The following is a 21,563-nucleotide window of genomic DNA, read 5'->3' as shown; positions in this document are numbered from 1 at the left end:
TCCAATTAAGAGGCAACATAATGTGGCCAATCCACCTACCCTACACATCATGGGTTGTGGAGATGAGGCCATGCAGACACTGGGAGAATGTGCAAACTCCACTCGAACAGGGGGCCGAGATCGAACCCAGGTCCCCTGTGTTGTGAGGCAGCAATGCTAGCCACTGTAACGCCCTACACCACTTACATTTATGTTGTGCTTTTCATATAAGCAATGCACCTTTCATCTCAAAATATCTAAAAGTTCTCAGCGAATTAACTTGTAAATGCTATTTTGTGATAATAAACAGCAACATTTTTTGACAGTGATTAGATGGTCAAGTGAATTTAGTTGGACCAATCCCAATTTTAGGATTGTTGGTGCAGGAGGCATGCTATTGGATACATTGTTGGACCAGCGTATACATTATTTTGTCCTCTAACATGTTAGAACTGACCTGGTATCAATGGCGTGGAAAAGTTTGATACTTGCATACAATCTTCCGCTTTTGTATTTCAGAAAATTTGGAATTGGAAATGGATGACAAATATGAACGAAAAGAAAGAAAACATAGAGAGCGAAAAGAAAAGGAAGGGAAAAGCACTGAAGTGAATAAACATTCCCTTTATTGTGGCCTATTTTTGCAACTAGTTTATTGTTCTGTATTCGCAGGCTACCCCCATTTCCAATCTAGGGTGAAAGGATATAATCTATCCTTCGGCTTTTGCCAAAATTGCTTTCAATTCAAAGGAAAACACCTATCATAGAATCAACATAGAATCCTTAAAGTGCAGAAGGAGGCCATTCAGCCCATCATGTTTGCACCGACCCTTGGAAAGAGCACTCTACTTAGGTCCACGTCTCCACCCCATCCGGGTAACCCAGTAACCCCACCTAACCTTTTGGACACTAAGGGGCAATTTACCTAATGGCCAGTCCACCTAACCTGCACATCTTTGGACTATGGGAGGAAATCGGAGCACCTCAGAAACCCACGGAGACACTGGAAGAAAGTGCAAACTTCACACAGCCCTGGTAACTTCCCCTTTCGGTTTAGCCCAAAAACAAATGGGAGGTGTCCGTGGATATGCTTAGTTGTTCTCCTGGGCTGCAGATAAGACTGAGAATGTTATGTAGTCAGGAACTAGTATTGAACTCAGTGTTACAACAATGAGTGACTCCAACTTCAAAAACTATTCAATATTGGCAAAAATACAATCCAGTAACAAAAGTGGTTAACTTTTCTTTACAATTGTAGTATATTTAGAATTCAATTTTTAGGTATATCATACTAACTACTCTAGAGGGCTTTGGAATTAATATGCATCACCGATTTTGGATTGAAACTTTCTGACTACAATAGAAGGAAACAATTTGGTGTTTGTTTACAGTTCATAAGAATTGATATCATTCATGGTTGTTCATTTCAAGATAAAGAGAGATAGTTTTTTTGAGGAATAAAGGGTTATGGAGTTTGGGCGGGAAAGTTGAGCTGAGTCCACAAAAGATCAGCCATGATCTCATTGAATGGCCAGATGGCCTACTCCTGTTCCTAGTTCTTATGTTCTTATTATGTTCTTTGAACAAGTGAAATTAGCACGATAAAATATAGGGTGTATCATTAGCTTGGAAAATAAATAGCAATAGAAATTAATTCTTAGTATTGTTTTAATCTTGCACTGTTTCCACGTTGTTTAGAGTTTGATTTTTCTGATCTAAAGTTGAAGAGAAGTGGAAATAATCAACTTGACAGTAACATTCCTAATGAAAGGATTGATGTGTTTTGTATCTTGTAGTTTCATAAAGGGTAGACACCTTTGAAATGTACAAAAACTGATATGGTGGGTTGGAATTTGCTAAATAAAAATCTATGGCATATGCTGTTGCTTTACCTAGGAAATTACTAGAACATTTCTGATGATTTTCCCTCACCAAAACATTTAAAAAGCTAATCATTGTAATTTTCCAGCTTTTAAGTCAAACACGAGGTCAGGTCTGCTGAATTAAAGTCACTGAGATCGCCAGTCACTTGGTCAGTACAGAATGTTCGTGATGAGTTGGAATATACAGAAATCAAAAGAAGTTTAAAATAGGAAACATCACTTTAGTTGCTAGCTCCATTTGTGTTTTCTGGACCCCATTGATCCAAGAAGAGCCACATTTTTGAAAGCTTAATGTAATATAAATACTTATTTATCCTTCTTTCTCAAACCACTAAACATGGTGATAGGAAGGTAGTGGAATAGATCATGAATCATTGAAATTTCCTCTTTTAGGGTGACTGTTTTCAGCATTGCTTCTGAAATTGTTTCTTGATACGAATAATGGGTGAAGTACAGCATTCTTTATATAATTCGCAACTTCCAGTCATAGCTGTGGTACAGCCTGAGAGTCACCGAAAAATATTTGTCCTTGTTTTTTTTGTTTGGTAAGTTGCTCCCAAATGTTGATTGGAGGTGATGATCTGAGCGAGTAGGGAACTACTGCAGTTTTATGCATTCCTTAATGAGTTAATAATAATCAGAGATGCAAAATATTAAAACAAATTTACTTTGGTAACGAGCCTTGGGTTTTCAGGTCACAATCAATGCACACTCACCCTTGCATTGTAGAAAGGCCTATAACGGCCCAGTCATCTCTGATGTGAATTTCACCGTCCTGATATTAATTAGAATCCGGCATCAAGATGGGGGAACCATCAGGTGCCCAGCAACAGTGAAGACATCAAGCAGCTAATCAGGTTAAAGAATTCTCGGAGACAGGAAACTGGGGATAATGTACTTATTGTCGTTCATTTTTATGAATGTTACAGAGAGGGAAATCAAAATTGGAACATACAGGCTAGAAACTGAAATATACTAAACTTAAAATAAACATTAACACCGTGGCGCCTTGAATGACGCTGAGCCACGGAAGGATCTATTAGGAAAGGGGACCAGAAGATTGTTTAAGGAGGCAGGTTTTAAGGAGTGGCTTAAAGGAGGAAAGTGAGATAGAGTGGCAGAGAGCTATCGGGAGGATAGTTCAGAACTTAGAATGGATACAAATGGTGGAACGATTAAAATTGAGAATGGTGCCCAAAATATCATGGAGGGTTGTGGGACTAAAGAAGATTATAGATCTGGAGGGGGGACTAGGTTGTGGAGGGATTTGAGAATTTTAAAACCAAGACATTGGCCGGAATTCTTCGGTCGTTGCGATTCACTTTTCTTGCAAGAAGCGAACCTCTGCCAGCAGGCTTTGTGGCGGGTACAATGGGAAATCCCATTGACAAATAAGGTTAATGGGGGGGGGTTGTTGGGTTACGGGTATAGGGTGGATACGTAGGTTTGAGTAGGGTGATCATGGCTCGGCACAACATTGAGGGCCGAAGGGCCTGTTCTGTGCTGTACTGTTCTATTCTATCTAAATGGCGGGGAAGATAGAAGAGGGAGAAAATGGTCAGCGTGGTGGCACAGTGGTTAACACTTCGGCCTCATAGCACCTGGGACATGGCTTCAGTTCCGGCCTTGTGTGACTGTGTGGAGTTTGCACATTCTTGCTGTGTCTGCGTGGGTTTCCTCCAGGTGCTCCGGTCCCACAGTCCCAAGATTAGGTTAGGTGGAGTTATAGGAATAGGGCAGGGGAGTGGGTCTTGGTAGGGTGCGCTTTCTGAGGGTCGATGCAGACTCGGATGAACCGAATAACCTCTTTATGAACTGTAGGGATTCTATGAAATGAACTACGACGATAACTAGCGAGGAATATATAAACTGACAATAAGAGCTTCATTAAATATATGAAAAGGAAGAGAGAGGTCAAAGTGAACGTAGGACCTTTAGAAAATTTATCTGGAGAGATAGTTGTGGGGAACAGGGAAATGGCAGAGGAGTTAAACAGATATTTTGCATCAGTCTTTACTGTGGAAGATACTTTGAACACCCCATTAACACCAAAGAAGACAGGGGAGGAATTAAACACCAAAACCATCACTAGAGAAGTAATATTAGACAAACTAATGGGTCTTAAGGCAAATATGTATCCTGACCCTAATGGCTTGCATCCTAGGATCCTAAAAGAAGTAGCCACAGAAATAGTTGATGCATTGGTGGTAATTATCCAAAATCCTTTGATTCTGGAGAAAGACCGAAGGATTTGAAAACTGCCAATATGACATCCATATTCAAAAAGGGAAGGAGGTAACTATAGGCCGATTAGTCTAATATCTATTGTTGGAAAAATGTTGCATGCAATTATTAAGGAAGTAATAGCACACATGGAAAATCATAATCTAATCGAGCAGAGTCAGCATGGATTCACAAAAGGGAAATCGTGCCTGACTAATTTATTGAGTTTTTTGAGGATGTCTCAACCAGAGTGGATAGAGGGGAACCAGATGAAATGTTTTATTTGGACTTCCAGAGGCATTTGACAAGGTACCTCACAAAAGTTAAATCATAAAACTTAACCTTGGAGGTAGTATATTGGCATGGATAGAGAATTGGCTTACGGGCAAGAAGCAGCGAGTGAGGATAAGAGGTTTTTTTTTCAGGTTGGTGACCTGTAACCAGTGGGATTCCACAGGGATCAGCGCTCGGACCGCAACTGTTTACAAGTATATGTTAATGACTTGGTGGAAGGAAGCTAATGTACTGTAGTCAAATTTGCAGACAACACAAATAGCTGGAAAGGCAAGTTGTGAAAGGGATACAAACAGTTTGCAAAGAGATATTAATAGGTTACAGAATGGACAAAAAATTGGCAAATGGAGAATAATTTGGGAAAATATGAAGTTGCTAATTTTGGAAGGGAGAATAAAAGAACAGTATTATTTAAATGGAGAAAATCTTCAGAAAAATGCAGATGGGATACTTGTGCAAGAGACACAGAAAGCTGGCACACAGGTGCAGCAGGTAATCTGGAAGGCTTATGGAATGTTGACCCTTATTTCAAGGGGGTTGGAGAATAAGAGTAGGGAAGTCTTGCTGCAATTATGCAAGGTATTGGTGAAACCATATCATGTGATCACTTTTGGTCCCCTTGTTTAAGGAAAGATATTTCATTGGAGGCGGTTCAGAGAAGGTTCACTCGGATGATCCCCGGTGTGAAGGGATTGTCTTCAAAGCAAAGGTTAAGCTGGTTGGGACTCTACTAATTGGAATTTAGAAGAATGGCTCGTAATTTCATTCAATCATATAGGATTCTTAAGGGGTTTAACAGGCTAAATGCTGAGGGGATGTTTCCCTCATGGGGCCAGAGAGCATAGTCTCAGAGTAAAGGGGTGCATGAGATGAGGAGGAATATCTTCTGAGCATTCTGAATCTTTGAAACTCCTTGCCACAGAGAGCTGTAGGGGCATAATCTTTGTGTACATTGAAGGCTGAGATAGATACTTGATCAGTAAGGGAATCAAGGATTATGGGGAAAGGGCAGGAAAGTGGATATGAGGAATGTCGGATCAGCCATGATCTTATTGAATGGCATAGCAGGCTCGAGGGGTCGAGCGGCTTAATCCTATTCCTGTCCCTTCTGGTCTTATGGACAAAGAGGTAAAGTTTTCCTTTGCCACAGTCACAGAATGTCATTTGTGATTTTGATCAGTGCTGTTTGGGTACCGTGGCAGGGGTAGAAATCTAATTGGAGGAATTCAAACCTCAAAAGGTGGTAGTGGATCTGAGAGGTAATCATATGTTCAATGGAGAGGAGAGGGAGGTTGAAGAAGGAACAATAGTTCGCAAGGATGGTGGGGCTAAGGATTATTATTTTAAAAAACATTTTATTAAGGCATTTATGGTTTTATAACAACAAAAGATAAAGTACAAATAGAAACATAGTTCAGCGCGTCGAAGGATCATTTTTTTTGAGACGGGGACGATGATGGGAAATTTAGAGAGGGAAGCAACACCTGAAGAGAAGGAACCGTTAACAATATTGGCTTACATGGTACCAGGAGGTAAAGTTGGGTGTTCCGCAGCTCTGTGGGAATAGGATTGAAGGAGAAGGAGATGGTGTCATGAACAAGATGAGCTTGGAGTGGATAGAAGGGGATATAGGAGAGAAACTAGAGAGTGAGTTCAGGCCAGTGGTGGGAGGAGCATGAGAGGAAGTTTTTTTCAGGTGAACTAGTGGAAGGGCGGAGAACAGCAGATGCAGCTGATCAGATGGTCTTGATCTTAATGACCATACACTTATTGTTTGAGGCAAGGGCAGAGGGGGCAGGTAAAGGGGTTTAAGAAGATGGTTTGCAGTAGGTTCCCTTTGCATTCCAGGATGATCCTGGAGTAGTGAGTTTTAGCAGATGAGAGCAGGACCTGATGACATTTTAAGTCACCAGTCAGATCTGGTTATATAAAAAACATATAGAATTTTTATCATGGAAACATCTGATATTTCACAAATATAAAATTATTAGTTTATATGGAGCCCAAGAGGTTCTGTAACAGTAGTAATCGCTTAGTATGCCTTTAAAAACGAAGTTACACCTCATTAGCAAGGCTTAACTTGTGTAGAGGGTTTTAACGTGGTATTACAGTGTAAAAGGGGAACTTCTTATCAGTATACGTACTTCCAGTTGATTGCTGTCTGCAAGGACTTCAACAACATACCCTATAGAAAGGCATAGAATCATTGACAATGAATTTGCGATCTCCACATTTAATTCCTTATCTGTAGATTCCGGAAGTTGCTGTCCGTTTCTGAATGATGATAGCCTGCTCTGACAGTTTAACTGTCATTACTTTCACGAGATCGTGGCCATAATGTTGGTGTTAGTGTTTAACTAGTTTATTATTTTTCAGTATAATTGACATTGCACTCCCATGAAGTTGTAATATTTAATTTTATAACTAAAAGGTTAAAATCCCTGCTGAAATCTATAATTTGAATTGGTCATGCTGCCTTCAAACTGCTGTTGTGTTCAATGCAGCATTTTCTAATTTCTTTCCCAGTGAATTGTGGTGTAAATTAACTTACAGCATTGGTTGCCATACCGACAGAATTGTCACTCTATTACCTTTGCCCGGATTTAATTTTGTAATTACAATTTTGTACAATCATTTCTTCTAACAAATATTTTACAAGTTATAAGCTGATAAATTATGAATTGCCTGGTTACTATAATTGATTATTATATTCTAAAGGTGCTGTATAAGTTAGTTTGCTCCAAAATTATGGCAGCAACATGAACGTGTTTGATTGCAATGGCGGTGTCTTGAGCTGAGGCTCTTCATGAAACAGTTCAGTTTTCTTGATAAAAATTAAATATGCACAATGAAAAAATATGTTTGTACTAAACAGAATAATGAAGAAACCAAAGAGAAGAAAAGAAGGCCGTCTGAATTTAGAGATGAAGACTATGATCGACGGCACAAGGAGCATAAGGAGCATGGGCCTCATGATGGGCATCGTGAAAAGCGAGAAAAAGAAAGAAGAGAACCTGTTCAGAGAGCAGGGGTTGAAGAAGTGGAGAGGAAACCCAGAGTGAGAAAAGACAAAGAAGATGGGAAAAAACAACGGCATAAAGATATTAAAGATTCTGCTGTGGAGTGGAAAGATAGAGAGTGGGAACACAAATATAGAGAAAAAAGAGATTGGGAAAGGAAAGAAGACCCACAGCGAAAACATAAACACAAAGTAAAGAAGGAAAGGGATGAAAAAGAAAGACGAGGGGAGTATACAGAGGTTAGTTTTCAAAAATTAGATGTTTCCTGCATTGAGCCAATAATACAGCTAATAATAAATTCACACTCTATGTGTGGAAATCGTTATTGCATTAAAGGTCAAAACAAGTGATCCATGCGAGAAGCATTGCAAAAAATGACATGAGTGCATCTCTGTTAGACACAAATTAGCCACTTTTCCACTGGCCATTCTCATTTTCATGATGTTTTCATGGGTGATTTTCATTGTGGTCCTTTTCAAATTTTAATTGACGGCCGTTTTAACATCAGTTTTTTTACATAGAATTTACAGTGCAGAAGGAGGCCATTCGGCCCATCGAGTCTGCACCGGCTCCTGGAAAGAGCACCCTACCCAAGGTTAACACCTCCACCCTATCCCCATAACCCAGGAACCCCACCCAACACTAAGGGCAATTTTGGACACTAAGGGCAATTTATCATGGCCAATCCACCTAACCTGCACATCTTTGGACTGTGGGAGGAAACCGGAGCACCCGGAGGAAACCCACGCACACACGGGGAGGATGTGCAGACTCCGCACAGACAGTGACCCAAGCCGGAATCGAACCTGGGACCCTGGAGCTGTGAAGCGATTGTGCTATCCACAATGCTACCGTGCTGCCCCTTATTGTAGGAAGTTCATTGGAATCTATCATCGCAGATTGAGCACTTGGACCAATGTCAGCTGGTCAAAGAGAGTCAGCATAGATTTGACAGTATAAACTATGTCTGATTAATCCAGTTGAATTTTTGAGGAGGTCTTTGGCATGGTGGATGCAGGTGAGGTTCTAGGGATTTTTGGCTATCTGGACATTTGGAAGTGATGTTTCTCACAGATCTGAGTAGGACCTAGATTTTCATCATACATATTAATAACTTGGATAAAAGATTAAAGTAGTATGTATAAATTTGCAGGCAGATGGCACGGTAAGACCAGTGGATGGGGATAGGATGTTCAAAGCGATACAAGAAAATAAGAAATAGAAGCAGGAGTGAACCATATAACCAATCGAGACTGCTCTGCCATTCAGTTCAGTCATGGCTGATGGAAGCTTCAACTCCACTTTCCTGCTCACTCCCCACCTCCCTCGATTCTTTGGAGTAACCAATATCTGTCTATCACAGCCTTAAATATATTCAGTGATTGAGCATCAACAACCTTCTGAAGTAAAGAATTCCAAAGCTTCACAACCCTTTGAGTGAAGGAATTTTCCATCTTGGTCCTAAATGATCAGCCCCTTATCCTGACACTATGTCCCCAGCTAGGGAAAACAATCTCTCTTTATATACCCTGTTGAGACCTACAGAATCTTAAGTTTTATTGAGATTGTCTCTCATTCTTCTAAACTCCAGAGAATATTGACCCAATTTATTCAGTCTCTCATCTTAGGGCAATCCTCTCATTCCAGGGACCAACCTCGTGAATCTCTGTTGTACTGCATCCAATGCAAGTATTGTTGCTTCTTTTATTAACAAACCACAAGGTGTGAGTATGTTTCTTGTATTGACCAAATTCCCACACAACCAGTATGTTAGTTCAAAAAATAGCCCGGTAGCCTTGTGGATAGCACAATTGCTTCACAGCTCCAGGGTCCCAGGTTCAATTCCAGCTTGGGTCACTGTCTGTGTGGAGTCTGCACATCCACCTCGTGTGTGCATGGGTTTCCTCCGGGTGCTCCGGTTTCTTCCCACAGTCCAAAGATGTGCAGGTTAGGTGGATTGGCCATGATAAATTGCACTTAGTGTCCAAAATTGCCCTTAGTGTTGGGTGGGGTTACTGGGTTATGGGGATACGGTGGAGGTGTTGACCTTGGGTAGGGTGCTCTTTCCAAGAGCCGGTGCAGACTCGATGGGCCGAATGGCCTCCTGCACTGCAAATTCTATGATAATATTAAACATAAGACTTATCTCAATGTGCAATGATACACGTGGCTACGTATTAAACTACACCTATCAACTAAGATGACCTATACTTAACTTCTGCATGACCTGCTCTGTGCAGGTAGATAAGGCGTTTATCTGAATCCCCACGTGTGTCATCTGGAAATCATCAGGTTCGTCTCGGCTGTGGCTCGTCACTCTCAGGTAGTGATTGCGGGTCTTGAATTTGGCTGGTTGTTAAGCTGCAATTCATGTGGGCACAGGCCGGTCCCAAAAGAGATCGATCCCTAGTGGCGCAGTGCCTCTTATCCTTCTCCTATTAACTCAGGATCCAATGAATCGATAGGGTCTTGATCACCCTAATCGATTTTGGCCAATTGGGGACGGGTACCTCAATAGCTGGGCGGGTCCTAGTTACCATTGTCCCAAGTATGTATGCCTTTCCAAATAAGGGGAAGCGGCGCTGGGGAGTCTGCTACTATTGCTATTCCTTGATTGGAGTCTATTGTCGTGGGGAAATCGGTGATTAACTTTTAACAGGTGTAAGTTTCAGTTCTGTCTGGTTTTCCTTTGCCCAACACACAGGGTCTGTGTACTGTCTGTGTCCCAACTTGACCACAATTCCCATTATCCTTTGCGGGCGGCCGTTTTAGATGGCCACAGTATATTCTATATGGAGACCAAAGCTGCTCACAGTATACCAGGTCTCACCAAAGTCCTGTACGATTGTAGCACAATTTCTTTATTTTACTACAATTCCCTTGTAATAGAGGTCAATATGCTATTTCATTTCTCTTTTTTTTTTTAAATAATTTTTATTGAAAGAGTTTTTCCATACAGACATTTACCCCTACTAATTTTTAAATTATTTACAACACAATCCCTCTAGGCAAATATCCCTCCCTCGCCCGCCCTCTCGCGCGCACCATTCCTCCCCCCCCCCCCCCAAGCAACAACTTAACAAACAAGGCAGCCTACAGTTTCAGACATGAGCCGCGAGCAGACTTGCCCGCGTTACAGTCGTGCATGTCCCCCCACGACCATTGCTGCCCCCCCCCTCCCCCCCTCCCCTCTCCCCCCCCTCCCCCCCCCCCTCCCCTCCCCCCGTTGCTGCTGCCACAACCCCGAACGCCTATCTCTGATCTAAAAAGTCAAGGAAAGGTTGCCACTGCCTGAAGAATCCCTGTACCGACCCTCTCAGGGCAAATTTGATCCTTTCTAGCTGAACATAGCTAGCCATATCGTTAATCCAAGTTTCAACGCTTGGAGGCCTCGCGTCCTTCCATTGAATTAATATCCTTCGTCGAGCCACGAGGGACGCAAAGGCCAGTATTCCGGCCTCCCTCGCCTCCTGTACCCCCGGTTCTACCCCGACCCCAAAGATCGCAAGCCCCCATCCTGGTTTGACCCTGGACCCCACCACCTTCGACACCGTCCTTGCCACCCCCTTCCAGAACCCTTCCAGCACCGGACATGCCCAGAACATATGCACATGGTTCGCTGGGCTTCCCAGACATCTGACACACCTGTCCTCACCCCCAAAGAACCGGCTCATCCTTGTCCCCGTCATGTGAGCTCTATGCAGCACCTTAAATTGAATGAGGCTGACTTCCGGTTGCGGCTATGACTAGCTAAGCCGCACATTTGGAAGCTCCTGCAACAAAGGTGTTTTTGGGCCAATTGGAGGGCCCCAACGGCGCTGAAAAAACGAATCCCGGTGGGGGAAGGTCCCCTGAGGAGAACTAGACCGATTTTATGGTCGGTACCCGGAGTGGAGCGGCAAGAAAAACGGCAGCAGCTCCCCAAAAAAAGCGGGGGAAGAAAATCAAAATGGCGGCCGGCGGTGCATCGGAGGAGTGGAAGAAATGGGCGGAGGAGCAGCAGGCCACTCTCCTCCGTTTTTTCACGGAGATGAAAGTGGAACTCTTAGAGTCCATGAACGCGACGGCCACCAGGTTGGTGGGAGCCCAGGCGATCCAAGAGGCGTCGATTAAAGATCTGCAGCAGGAGATGACCGCGAGGGAGGAGGAGGCCACAGTCATCGGGGCAAAGGTGGAGGTGCACGAGGCACTCCACATGAAGTGGCAGAGCCGCTTCGAGGAGCTGGACACTCGGATGAGGAGGAAAAATTTGAGGATCCTGGGCCTGGAAGAAGGCCTGGAGGGGTCGGATCTCCCGGGATATGTGGCGGAGATGTTGAGCTCCCTGATGGGGGAAGGGGCCGGTCCGGCGCCCCTGGAATTGGAAGAGGCATACCGGGTCATGGCCAGGAGGCCTAGGGCAAACGAGCCCCCGAGGGCGGTGCTGGTGCGGTTCCAGCGGCTAAGTGATCGAGAGAAAGTCCTGAGGTGGGCTAAAAGGGAGAAAAGCAGCAAGTGGCAGAACTCGACGGTAAGGGTGTACCAGGACTGGAGTGCGGAGGTGGCAAAGCGGCGGGCCCGGTACAACCGGACAAAGGCGGTGCTACACGCGAAAAAGATCAAATTTGGAATGCTGCAACCGGCGCGCTTGTGGGTCACCTACAAGGACCGACATCATTATTTCGAGTCCCCAGAGGAGGCCTGGACCTTTGTACAAGAGGAAAAGTTGGACACGAACTAAAACCTGGGAGCACCGGCGGTCGTAGCCGCCGGGGGACTCTTGATTGAGCAAGTGGCCCTTTTCTTTTTCAGGCCAGGTCGGAACTGGGTAACAGTTTCGTGGATGGTTTGGGGTGTTTTTTCTCGAACGGTTGACTTTTCTGAATATTTTGAAGGTTTCGAGTTGTTGGGTGTTTCTGTGTATTTGTACTGTTGAAATCTCTATGGTGGGTCGTTGGCTTCTTATGGGGTGTTTTTTCCCGTTTCCAATTTCCCTTAGTTATTTACCCCTCTTACCCTTTTTCTTTGGGTGCTTGGGGGGGTTTTTGGTTCCTTTTTTTTTCTTTTCGGGTTATGGTTATCTGCGGTTATTTATACTGTTTGATGGAGGGTGATGGTTGGGCACACTGTTAGTTGATAGTTAGTTAATTATTTTGTTATTTAAGTATGTAGTTAAGTATTTATGTATTTAGTTGCCATTGGGTATTTGTATTTATATTGTTAAGTTGGGGAGACGGGACGGGGGGGAGCGGGTTGATTATGCGGGTCTTTCTCGGGGGTTTTAAGGGGATCTTTCACGGGCGCAGATGGGATGAACCGGGAGGAGTCGGAATGTGGCAGGAGCAGCCGGGTCAGCGGAGACCAGCTGACTCTCGGGAGTACGATGTGGGGTACATCGCGGCTAGGAGGGGTCCTAGCCGGGGGGGGGGGGGGGTGGGAAAGGGGGGGGGGGGAAAGGGGGGGGGGCTGGGGGGGGGACACCGGGTTGCTGCTGGAAAGACCAGGGACGAGAAGGGGAGAGCCGGGGGGGGTGGGGGGGGGGGGGCCATCGCTGTGGGAAGCGGGTCGGAAAAGAAGGGATGACCCGGGGCGAGCAAGGGACAAGACATGGCTAATCGACAGGGAGTAGGGACGGGTCGCTCTGCGACCCGATTGATCACGTGGAACGTAAGGGGGCTGAATGGGCCGGTCAAAAGATCAAGGGTCTTCTCACACCTGAAGGGACTGAAGGCTGATGTAGCAATGCTGCAGGAGACTCATTTGAGGGTAGCAGATCAGGTCCGCCTGAGAAGGGGGTGGGTGGGACAGGTGTTCCACTCAGGCTTGGATATCAAAAACCGGGGGGTGGCGATTTTGGTGGGAAAGAGGGTGTCGTTTGTGGCGGCAGAGGTGGTGGCAGACAAGGAGGGCAGGTACGTGATGGTGAGGGGTAGGCTGCAGGGAGAGAATGTGGTACTGGTAAATGTGTATGCCCCGAACTGGGACGACGCGGGTTTTATGAGGCGCCTGTTGGGCCTCATCCCGGGACTGGAGGCAGGGGGTCTGATCATGGGAGGGGACTTTAATACGGTGTTAGACCCTGGGCTGGATAGATCGAGTTCCAGGACGAATAGGAGGCCGGCAGCGGCAGAGGTGTTAAGGGGGTTCATGGAGCAGATGGGAGGGGTAGACCCATGGAGATTTGGTAGGCCTAGGGCGAGGGAGTATTCTTTTTTCTCCCACGTCCACGGAGTGTACTCTAGGATCGATTTTTTCGTATTGAACAGGGGGCTGATACCGAGGGTGCAGGACATGGAGTACTCGGCCATTGCGATATCGGACCATGCACCACATTGGGTGGACGTGGACATGGGGGAGGCGCGGGACCAACGCCCGTTGTGGCGCCTGGATGTAGGGCTGTTGGCGGACGAAGAGGTGTGCAGAAGGGTGAGAACGGGCATTGAGAACTATCTGGGTACGAATGACACAGGTGAGGTGCAGGTGGGGACGGTCTGGGAGGCCTTGAAAGCAGTGATTAGAGGAGAGCTGATCTCCATAAGGGCACACAGAGAGAGGAAGGAGAGGCAGGAAAGGGAGAGGCTGGTGGGGGAGCTCCTAGAAGTAGATAGGAAATATGCGGCGGCGCCAGAGGAGGGGCTATTAAGGGAGCGGCGTAGCTTGCAGGCCAGGTTCGACCTACTGACCACTAGGAAGGCGGAAATGCAGTGGAGAAGGGCGCAGGGTGCGGCGTATGAGTACGGGGAAAAGGCGAGCAGGATGCTGGCACACCAGCTTCGTAAGCGAGATGCAGCCAGAGAGATTGGGGGAGTGAGAGAGAGGGGTGGGGACGTAGTGCAGAAGGGGCAAGAGGTGAATAGGGTCTTTAGGGACTTCTATAGGGAATTGTATAGGTCTGAACCGCCGAAGAGGAGAGGGGGAATGAAGAACTTTCTCGACAAATTGGGGTTCCCAAAGGTACAGGAGGAGCTGGTGGAAGGGTTGGGGGCGCCGATAGAGCTGCAGGAGCTAATTAAAGGGATAGGCCAGATGCAGGCGGGGAAGGCGCCGGGGCCGGATGGGTTCCCGGTGGAGTTTTACAGGAAATTTGTGGACTTGGTGGGTCCAGTGCTGGTGCGGGCCTTTAATGAGGCGCGCGAGGGGGGGGTTCTGCCCCCAACAATGTCGCAGGCCCTGATCTCCTTGATTTTGAAGCGGGACAAGGACCCGGTCCAGTGCGGGTCCTACAGGCCCATCTCCCTCCTGAATGTTGACGCCAAGCTGTTAGCAAAGGTCCTGGCAACCAGGATAGAGGACTGTGTGCCAGGGGTAGTCCATGAAGACCAGACGGGGTTCGTGAAGGGACGCCAACTTAACACAAATGTCCGGAGATTGTTAAATGTGATTATGATGCCAGCAGTGGAAGGGGAGGCGGAGATAGTGGTAGCGCTAGACGCGGAGAAGGCATTTGACAGGGTGGAGTGGGAATACTTGTGGGAGACGTTGGAAAGGTTTGGGTTTGGGGAGGGATTTATCAAGTGGGTAAAACTGCTCTATTCAGCTCCGATGGCAAGTGTGGTAACAAACGGGAGGAGGTCAGAATATTTTGGGCTCCATCGAGGTACTAGGCAGGGATGTCCCCTATCTCCCTTACTCTTTGCATTAGCGATTGAGCCGTTGGCGATGGCACTGAGGGGTTCAGGGGGGTGGAGAGGACTGACAAGGGGAGGGGAGGAACATCGGGTCTCGCTCTATGCGGATGATTTGTTGTTGTATGTGGCAGACCCGGAGGGGGGAATGCCGGAGGTAATGGGGATACTAGCGGAGTTCGGGGACTTTTCGGGATATAAATTAAATCTGGGGAAAAGTGAGGTCTTTGTAATACACCCGGGAGACCAAGGGGAGGGAATTGGGAGACTCCCCTTCAAAAGAGCAGTTAAAAGTTTTAGGTATTTGGGGGTGCAGGTGGCAAAGAACTGGGGGACCCTCCACAAGTTGAACTTTTCCAGACTGGTGGAACAGATGGAGGAGGAGTTTAAGAGGTGGGACATGGTGCCGCTGTCGCTGGCAGGGAGGGTGCAGTCAGTTAAAATGACGGTCCTCCCAAGGTTCTTGTTTTTGTTCCAGTGTCTGCCCATCTTCCTCCCCAGGGCCTTTTTCAAGAAGGTAACGAGTAGTATCATGGGGTATGTGTGGGCACATGGCACCCCGAGAGTTAGAAGGGTCTTTTTGGAGCGGAGTAGGGATAGTGGAGGGCTGGCGTTACCCAACCTTTCAGGATATTACTGGGCGGCAAATACATCGATGGTACGAAAGTGGATGATGGAAGGGGAGGGGGCAGCCTGGAAGCGCATGGAGAGGGCGTCCTGCGGCAACATAAGCTTAGGGGCACTGGTAACGGCACCATGGCCGCTCCCTCCCACGAGGTATACTACGAGCCCAGTGGTGGCGGCCACCCTCAAGATCTGGGGGCAGTGGAGGCGACACAGGGGGGAAGTGGGAGGTCTGATAGGGGCACCACTAAGAGGGAACCACAGATTTGCGCCGGGAAACACAGGAGGGGGATTCCAGAGCTGGCAGAGGGCGGGTATTAGACAACTGAGGGACTTGTTTATAGAGGGGAGGTTTGCGAGCCTGGGAGAGCTGGAGGAGAAATTTGGGCTCCCCCCGGGGAACACGTTCAGGTACCTCCAAGTGAAGGCATTTGCCAGACGACAGGTAGCGGGGTTCCCCGCGCTCCCCGACAGGGGGGTGAGTGATAGGGTGCTATCAGGGGTCTGGGTCGGGGAGGGGAAGATCTCGGACATCTATAAGATTATGCAGGAGGTGGAGGAGGTACCAGTAGAGGAGCTGAAAGATAAGTGGGAGTTAGAGCTGGGGGAACAGATAGAGGACGGGACATGGGCAGACGCCCTGGAGAGGGTCAACTCGTCGTCGTCATGTGCGAGACTAAGTCTCATTCAATTTAAGGTACTGCATAGAGCCCACATGACGGGGACAAGGATGAGTCGGTTTTTCGGGGGGGAAGACAGGTGTATTAGATGTTCGGGAAGCCCTGCGAATCATGCACATATGTTTTGGGCATGTCCGGCACTGGAGGAGTTCTGGAAGGGGGTGGCAGGGACGGTGTCGAGAGTGGTGGGGTCCAGGGTCAAGCCAGGATGGGGACTTGCGATCTTCGGGGTTGGGGTGGAACCGGGGGTACAGGAGGCGAGGGAGGCTGGAATATTAGCCTTTGCGTCCTTGGTGGCTCGGAGGAGGATCCTGATTCAGTGGAGGGACGAAAGGCCTCCGAGTGTTAACACCTGGTTAAACGACATGGCAAACTTCATCCAATTGGAAAGGATCAAATTCGCCCTGAGAGGGTCGGTGCAGGGCTTTTCCAGGCGATGGCAACCCTTCCTAGACCTCTTGGATCAGAGATAGAAACTGAGGCCGTGACAGCAGCAACCCGGGAGGGGAGGGGAGGGGGGGAGGGAGGGGGGGGGGGGGGGGGGGGGGGGGGGGGAGAAAGACGAAGGAAGTACGGTAGCGGTGGTGGCACGGGCAAGGCCTGCCCGAGGACGCTGCTAGAAATGATAAGTGGGTCTGACTGTCGGTTCGCCGGCGGGGGGGGGGGGGGGGGGGGGGGGGGTGGACTTTTTTCTTTTTCTTGTTAAGTAGGGGGGTTTGACTTTGTTTTGTTATAATTTAAATGTGAATGTAGGGGGGGTTAAAATGTTTGTATTTTAAAAATTCAATAAAAATTATTTAAAAAAAAAAATTGAATGAGGCTCAGCCTCGCACACGAGGAGGAAGAATTAACCTTCTCCAGTGCATCCGCCCACGTCCCGTCTTCTATCTGCTCTCCCAGCTCCCCTTCCCACTTGGCTTTCAGCTCCTCCCCTGATGCTTCTTCCGCCTCCTGCATTATCTTGTAGATGTCCGATATCCTCCCCCCTCCGACCCAGACCCCAGAGAGCACCCTATCACTCGCCCCCTTACTGGGGAGCAGGGGGAACCCCTCCACCTGCCGCCTAGCAAATGACTTCACTTGTAAATATCTGAACATGTTTCCCGGGGGGAGCTCAAACTTCTCCTCCAGCCCTCCCAGGCTCGCAAACCTCCCCTCTATAAACAGGTCCTTCAGCTGCCGTATGCCCACCCTGTACCAGCTCTGAAATCCCCCGTCGATGTTCCCCGGGATGAATCTATGGTTCCCTTTTATTGGCGCCGCCAACAGACCTCCCATTTCCCCCCTGTGTCGCCTCCACTGCCCCCATATCTTGAGGGTGGCCGCCACCACCGGACTCGTGGTGTACCTCGTGGGGGGGAGCGGCCATGGTGCCGTTACTAGGGCCCCCAGGCTTGTGTTGCCACAGGACGCCCTCTCCATTCGTTCCAAGCTGCCCCCTCCCCTTCCATCATCCACTTGCGCACCATCGACACATTTGCCGCCCAGTAATACCCCGAGAGATTGGGTAGTGCCAGCCCTCCACTGTCCCTACTCCGCTCCAAAAAGACCCTCCTCACCCTTGGGGTGCCGTGCGCCCACACGTAGCTCATGATGCTACTCGTCACCTTTTTGAAGAAGGCCCTAGGGAGGAAGATGGGCAAGCACTGAAATAAAAACAAGAACCTTGGGAGGACCGTCATTTTGATTGACTGCACCCTCCCCGCCAGCGACAGCGGTACCATGTCCCACCTCTTAAATTCCTCCTCCATCTGTTCCACCAGCCTGGAAAAGTTCAACTTGTGGAGGGTCCCCCAGTTCCTTGCCACCTGCACCCCTAAGTACCTAAAGCTCTTTCCTGCTCGCTTGAAGGGGAGTCTCCCAATTCCCTCTCCCTGGTCCCCCGGGTGTATCACAAAAACCTCGCTTTTGCCCAAATTTAGTTTGTACCCCGAAAAGTCCCCAAACTCTGCTAATAGTTCCATTATCTCCGGCATTCCCCCTTCTGGGTCTGCCACGTACAGCAGTAGATCATCCGCATACAGCGATACCCGATGTTCCTCCCCTCCCCTAGTCAGTCCTCTCCACCCCCCTGAACCCCTCAGTGCCATCGCCAACGGTTCAATCGCCAGTGCGAAAAGTAAGGGGGATAGGGGACATCCCTGCCATTTCTAATTGCTTGCTGTACCTTCATGCTAACTTTCTGTGTTTCAAACTCTTTTGAACGTTTTAAAAAAACAATTGTTTCATCGGATGTGGACGTCGCAGGCAAAGCCAGTATTTGTTGCCCATCCCTAATTGCCCTCGATTTGTGTGGCTTTCTCGGCCATTTCAGAGGGCAGTTAAGAGTCAACCACATTTCTGTCGGTCTGGAATCACACGTAGGCTAGACCAGGTAAAGGCGGCAAATCTCCCTCTTTAAAAGACATTACTGAATCGGATGGGTTTTTACAACAATCAGCACCGCTTTCATGGTCACTATTACTGAAAACTAGCTGTCCCCAGAGAATTAGCCTTGGCTTCTAGATTACCAGCCCAGTCACATTACCCCTGTGTCATTACCTTGTGGGCGGCATGGTAGCACAGTGGTTAGCGCTGTTGCTTCACAGTGCCAGAGACCCGGGTTTGATTCCGGCTTGGGTCACTATCTGTGCAGAGTATGCACTTCTCCCCGTGTCTGCATGGGTTTCCTCTGGGTGCTCTGGTTTCCTCCCACAAGTCCGAAAGATTTGCTTGTTAGGTGAATTGGACATTCTGAATTCTCCCTCAGTGTACCTGAGCAGGCGCTGTGGTGTGATGACTGGGGGATTTTCACAGTAACTTTATTGCAGTGTTAATGTAAGCTTACTTGTGACATTAATAAAGATTATTATTATTATCACTGTCTCCCCCAAATTTACAAGTTTCATGTCTTTTAAATAATATTGCCCTCTTGTGTTCTTAGGACCAAACAAAGTGAATAAACTCACATTTTCCACTTTACACTCCATCTGCTATCTTGTTGCCCACTCACTTAACATATCAATATCTCTTTGCAGTCTTTCTGTGTCTCATTCACAGCTTACATTCCTACTTTGCCGGCAAACTTAAATACATTGCTCTCTATCCCTCCATCTAATTCATTCATACAGATTGCAAATATCTGACCCCAGCACTGATCCTTGTGGTACTCCAATAGTCACAACCTACCAACTTGAAAATGCCCCATTTCTGCCTTCTCTGCTCCCTTCCATGAGCCAATCTTCTATCCACGCTAATATATAAACCCCAGCTCCATGAGCCCTTACCTTGTGTATTAAGTGTGGCATCTTGTAGGAAACCTTTTGGAAATCATGAGCAGACCAAGTGAGTGAGCTAAACTATTACATGTGGAGTTCATCATGGGTAAATGCGAGGTAGCCTACATTGGTTCTGAGAAAGAAAAATCAGAATATTTTCTTAATCGTAAGAGATTGAAAGCAATGGATGAGCAAAGGAATTTTGGTTTCCATGTTTACAAATCACTAAAATCTAGGGCACTCGACTTTGTAAACTTAATTTCACGAGCCTGGTGGGGAGGGTGGAGGAGGACTTGGTGCGATGGGATAGTCTTCCCTTGTCGCTGGCTTGTCGGGTGCAGGCAGTAAAAATGAACATTCTGCCATGGTTCTGTTTCTGTTCCAGTGTCTGCCGTTCTTTTTGCCAAACTCATTCTAGAGGGCAGTAAGAAGTCTTACAACACCAGGTTAAAGTTCAACAGGTTTGTTTCAAACACGAGCTTTCGGAGCGCAGCTCCTTCTTCAGGTGACTGGAGAGGTATGATCCAGAAACATTTATATAGACAAAGTCAGCGATGCCGGACAATGCTTGGAATGCCAGCATTTGCAGGTAATCAAATCATTACAGATCCAGAGAGAGGGATAATCACAGGTTAAAGAGGTGTGAATTGTCTCAAGCCAGAACAGTTGGTAGGATTTTGCAAGTCCAGGCCAGATGGTGGGGGGTGGATGTAATGCGACATGAACCCAAGATCCCGGTTGAGGCCGCACTCATGCGTGTGGAACTTAGCTATAAGTTTTTGCTCGGCAACTCTGCGTTATCGCGTGTCCTGAAGGCTGCCTTGAAGAACGCTTACCCGGAGATCCGAGGCTGAATGAGTCGCACGACCAATGTAGTCTACCTCATACGCTGCAGGAAAGGATGCCCCGAAGCGTGGTACATTGGCGAGACCATGCAGACACTGCGACAACGAATGAACGGGCACCGTGCGACAATCACCAGGCAGGAATGTTCCCTTCCAGTTGGGGAACACTTCAGCAGTCAAGGGCATTCAGCCTCGGATCTCCGGGTAAGCGTTCTTCAAGGCAGCCTTCAGGACACGCGACAACGCAGAATTGCCGAGCAAAAACTTTTGGGATCTGGTTGCCATCAATGGGTTTGGGGGAGGGGGGATGGTGTTGGGATTGAGTTTATTTGTTGTAAAAATGTTAAATATTGAAAAGAAAATTGAGTGCACAGGTATTAAAAGTAATTGACTAAGCTAATGCAATGTTGGATGGCCTTTACGTCAATGGAGTTGGAAATTCAAAATTTAGGAAATGATGTCTCATTTGTCCAGAGCCTCGGTCGGATCCCATTTGAAGTATCAGTTCTGAACAGATTTTCAGGAAGAGCGTGCATTTTCACCAGATTAACACCAGGTGAAAAGATTAAACAATGAGGATACGTTGAAATCAACTTGATTTGTATTCCTTTGAGTTTAGAAAATTGAGGATCTATCTAATTGAAGTGTTTAACATGATAAAGGAATTTGATATGATCGAAATAAAGCATTTCGTTTGGTGCGGGAATCCAAACCAGTGGGTGTAATCTTAAAATTAGACATCGGCAATTTACAAGTGAAATCCAAATACATTTTTCACACAGTGGGTATTGGAAATCTGAAACTTGGATGCTGGGTCAAATGCAGTTTTTAGTTATTGAGATTTGTAGATATCTATTGGGTAGGGTTTTTGGAATAAAGGTGCAAAGATGTTCAGGGACAGATCATTGGGCTAGACAGTTGGTTTGTGATGTAGAACAAGGCCAGCAGCGCGGGTTCAATTCCCGTACCAACTGAGAATTCTGAACTCCCCCTCAGTGTACCCGAACAGGTGTCGGAATGTGGCAACTAGGGGCTTTTCACAGTAACTTCATTGCAGTGTGAATGTAAGCCCACTTTTGATTTCATAGAATTTACAGTGCAGAAGGAGGCCATTCGGCCCATCGAGTCTGCACCGGCTCCTGGAAAGAGCACCC

The 21,563-nt window shown here is 47.1% G+C and overlaps 1 protein-coding gene across 5 annotated transcripts in view; it reads left to right on the top strand.

The window, feature by feature from the left end:
* Window positions 1–21,563, top strand: part of dync2i1 (dynein 2 intermediate chain 1) — a 143,133-nt gene that overhangs the window by 33,060 nt on the left and 88,510 nt on the right. For all 5 annotated transcript variants that reach the window (XM_038798357.1, XM_038798356.1, XM_038798355.1 and 2 more), the window contains exons 4-5: window positions 499–587; window positions 7,255–7,638. In XM_038798357.1, the coding sequence (XP_038654285.1) occupies window positions 499–587; window positions 7,255–7,638 (473 nt within the window). The remainder of the gene's footprint in view (window positions 1–498; window positions 588–7,254; window positions 7,639–21,563) is intronic.

This window comes from Scyliorhinus canicula, chromosome 5 (assembly GCF_902713615.1).
Source record: "Scyliorhinus canicula chromosome 5, sScyCan1.1, whole genome shotgun sequence".
Taxonomy (NCBI): domain Eukaryota; kingdom Metazoa; phylum Chordata; class Chondrichthyes; order Carcharhiniformes; family Scyliorhinidae; genus Scyliorhinus; species Scyliorhinus canicula.
Note: the sequence above shows the minus strand (reverse complement) of the source record. Positions and strands in the feature narration are given on the sequence as shown.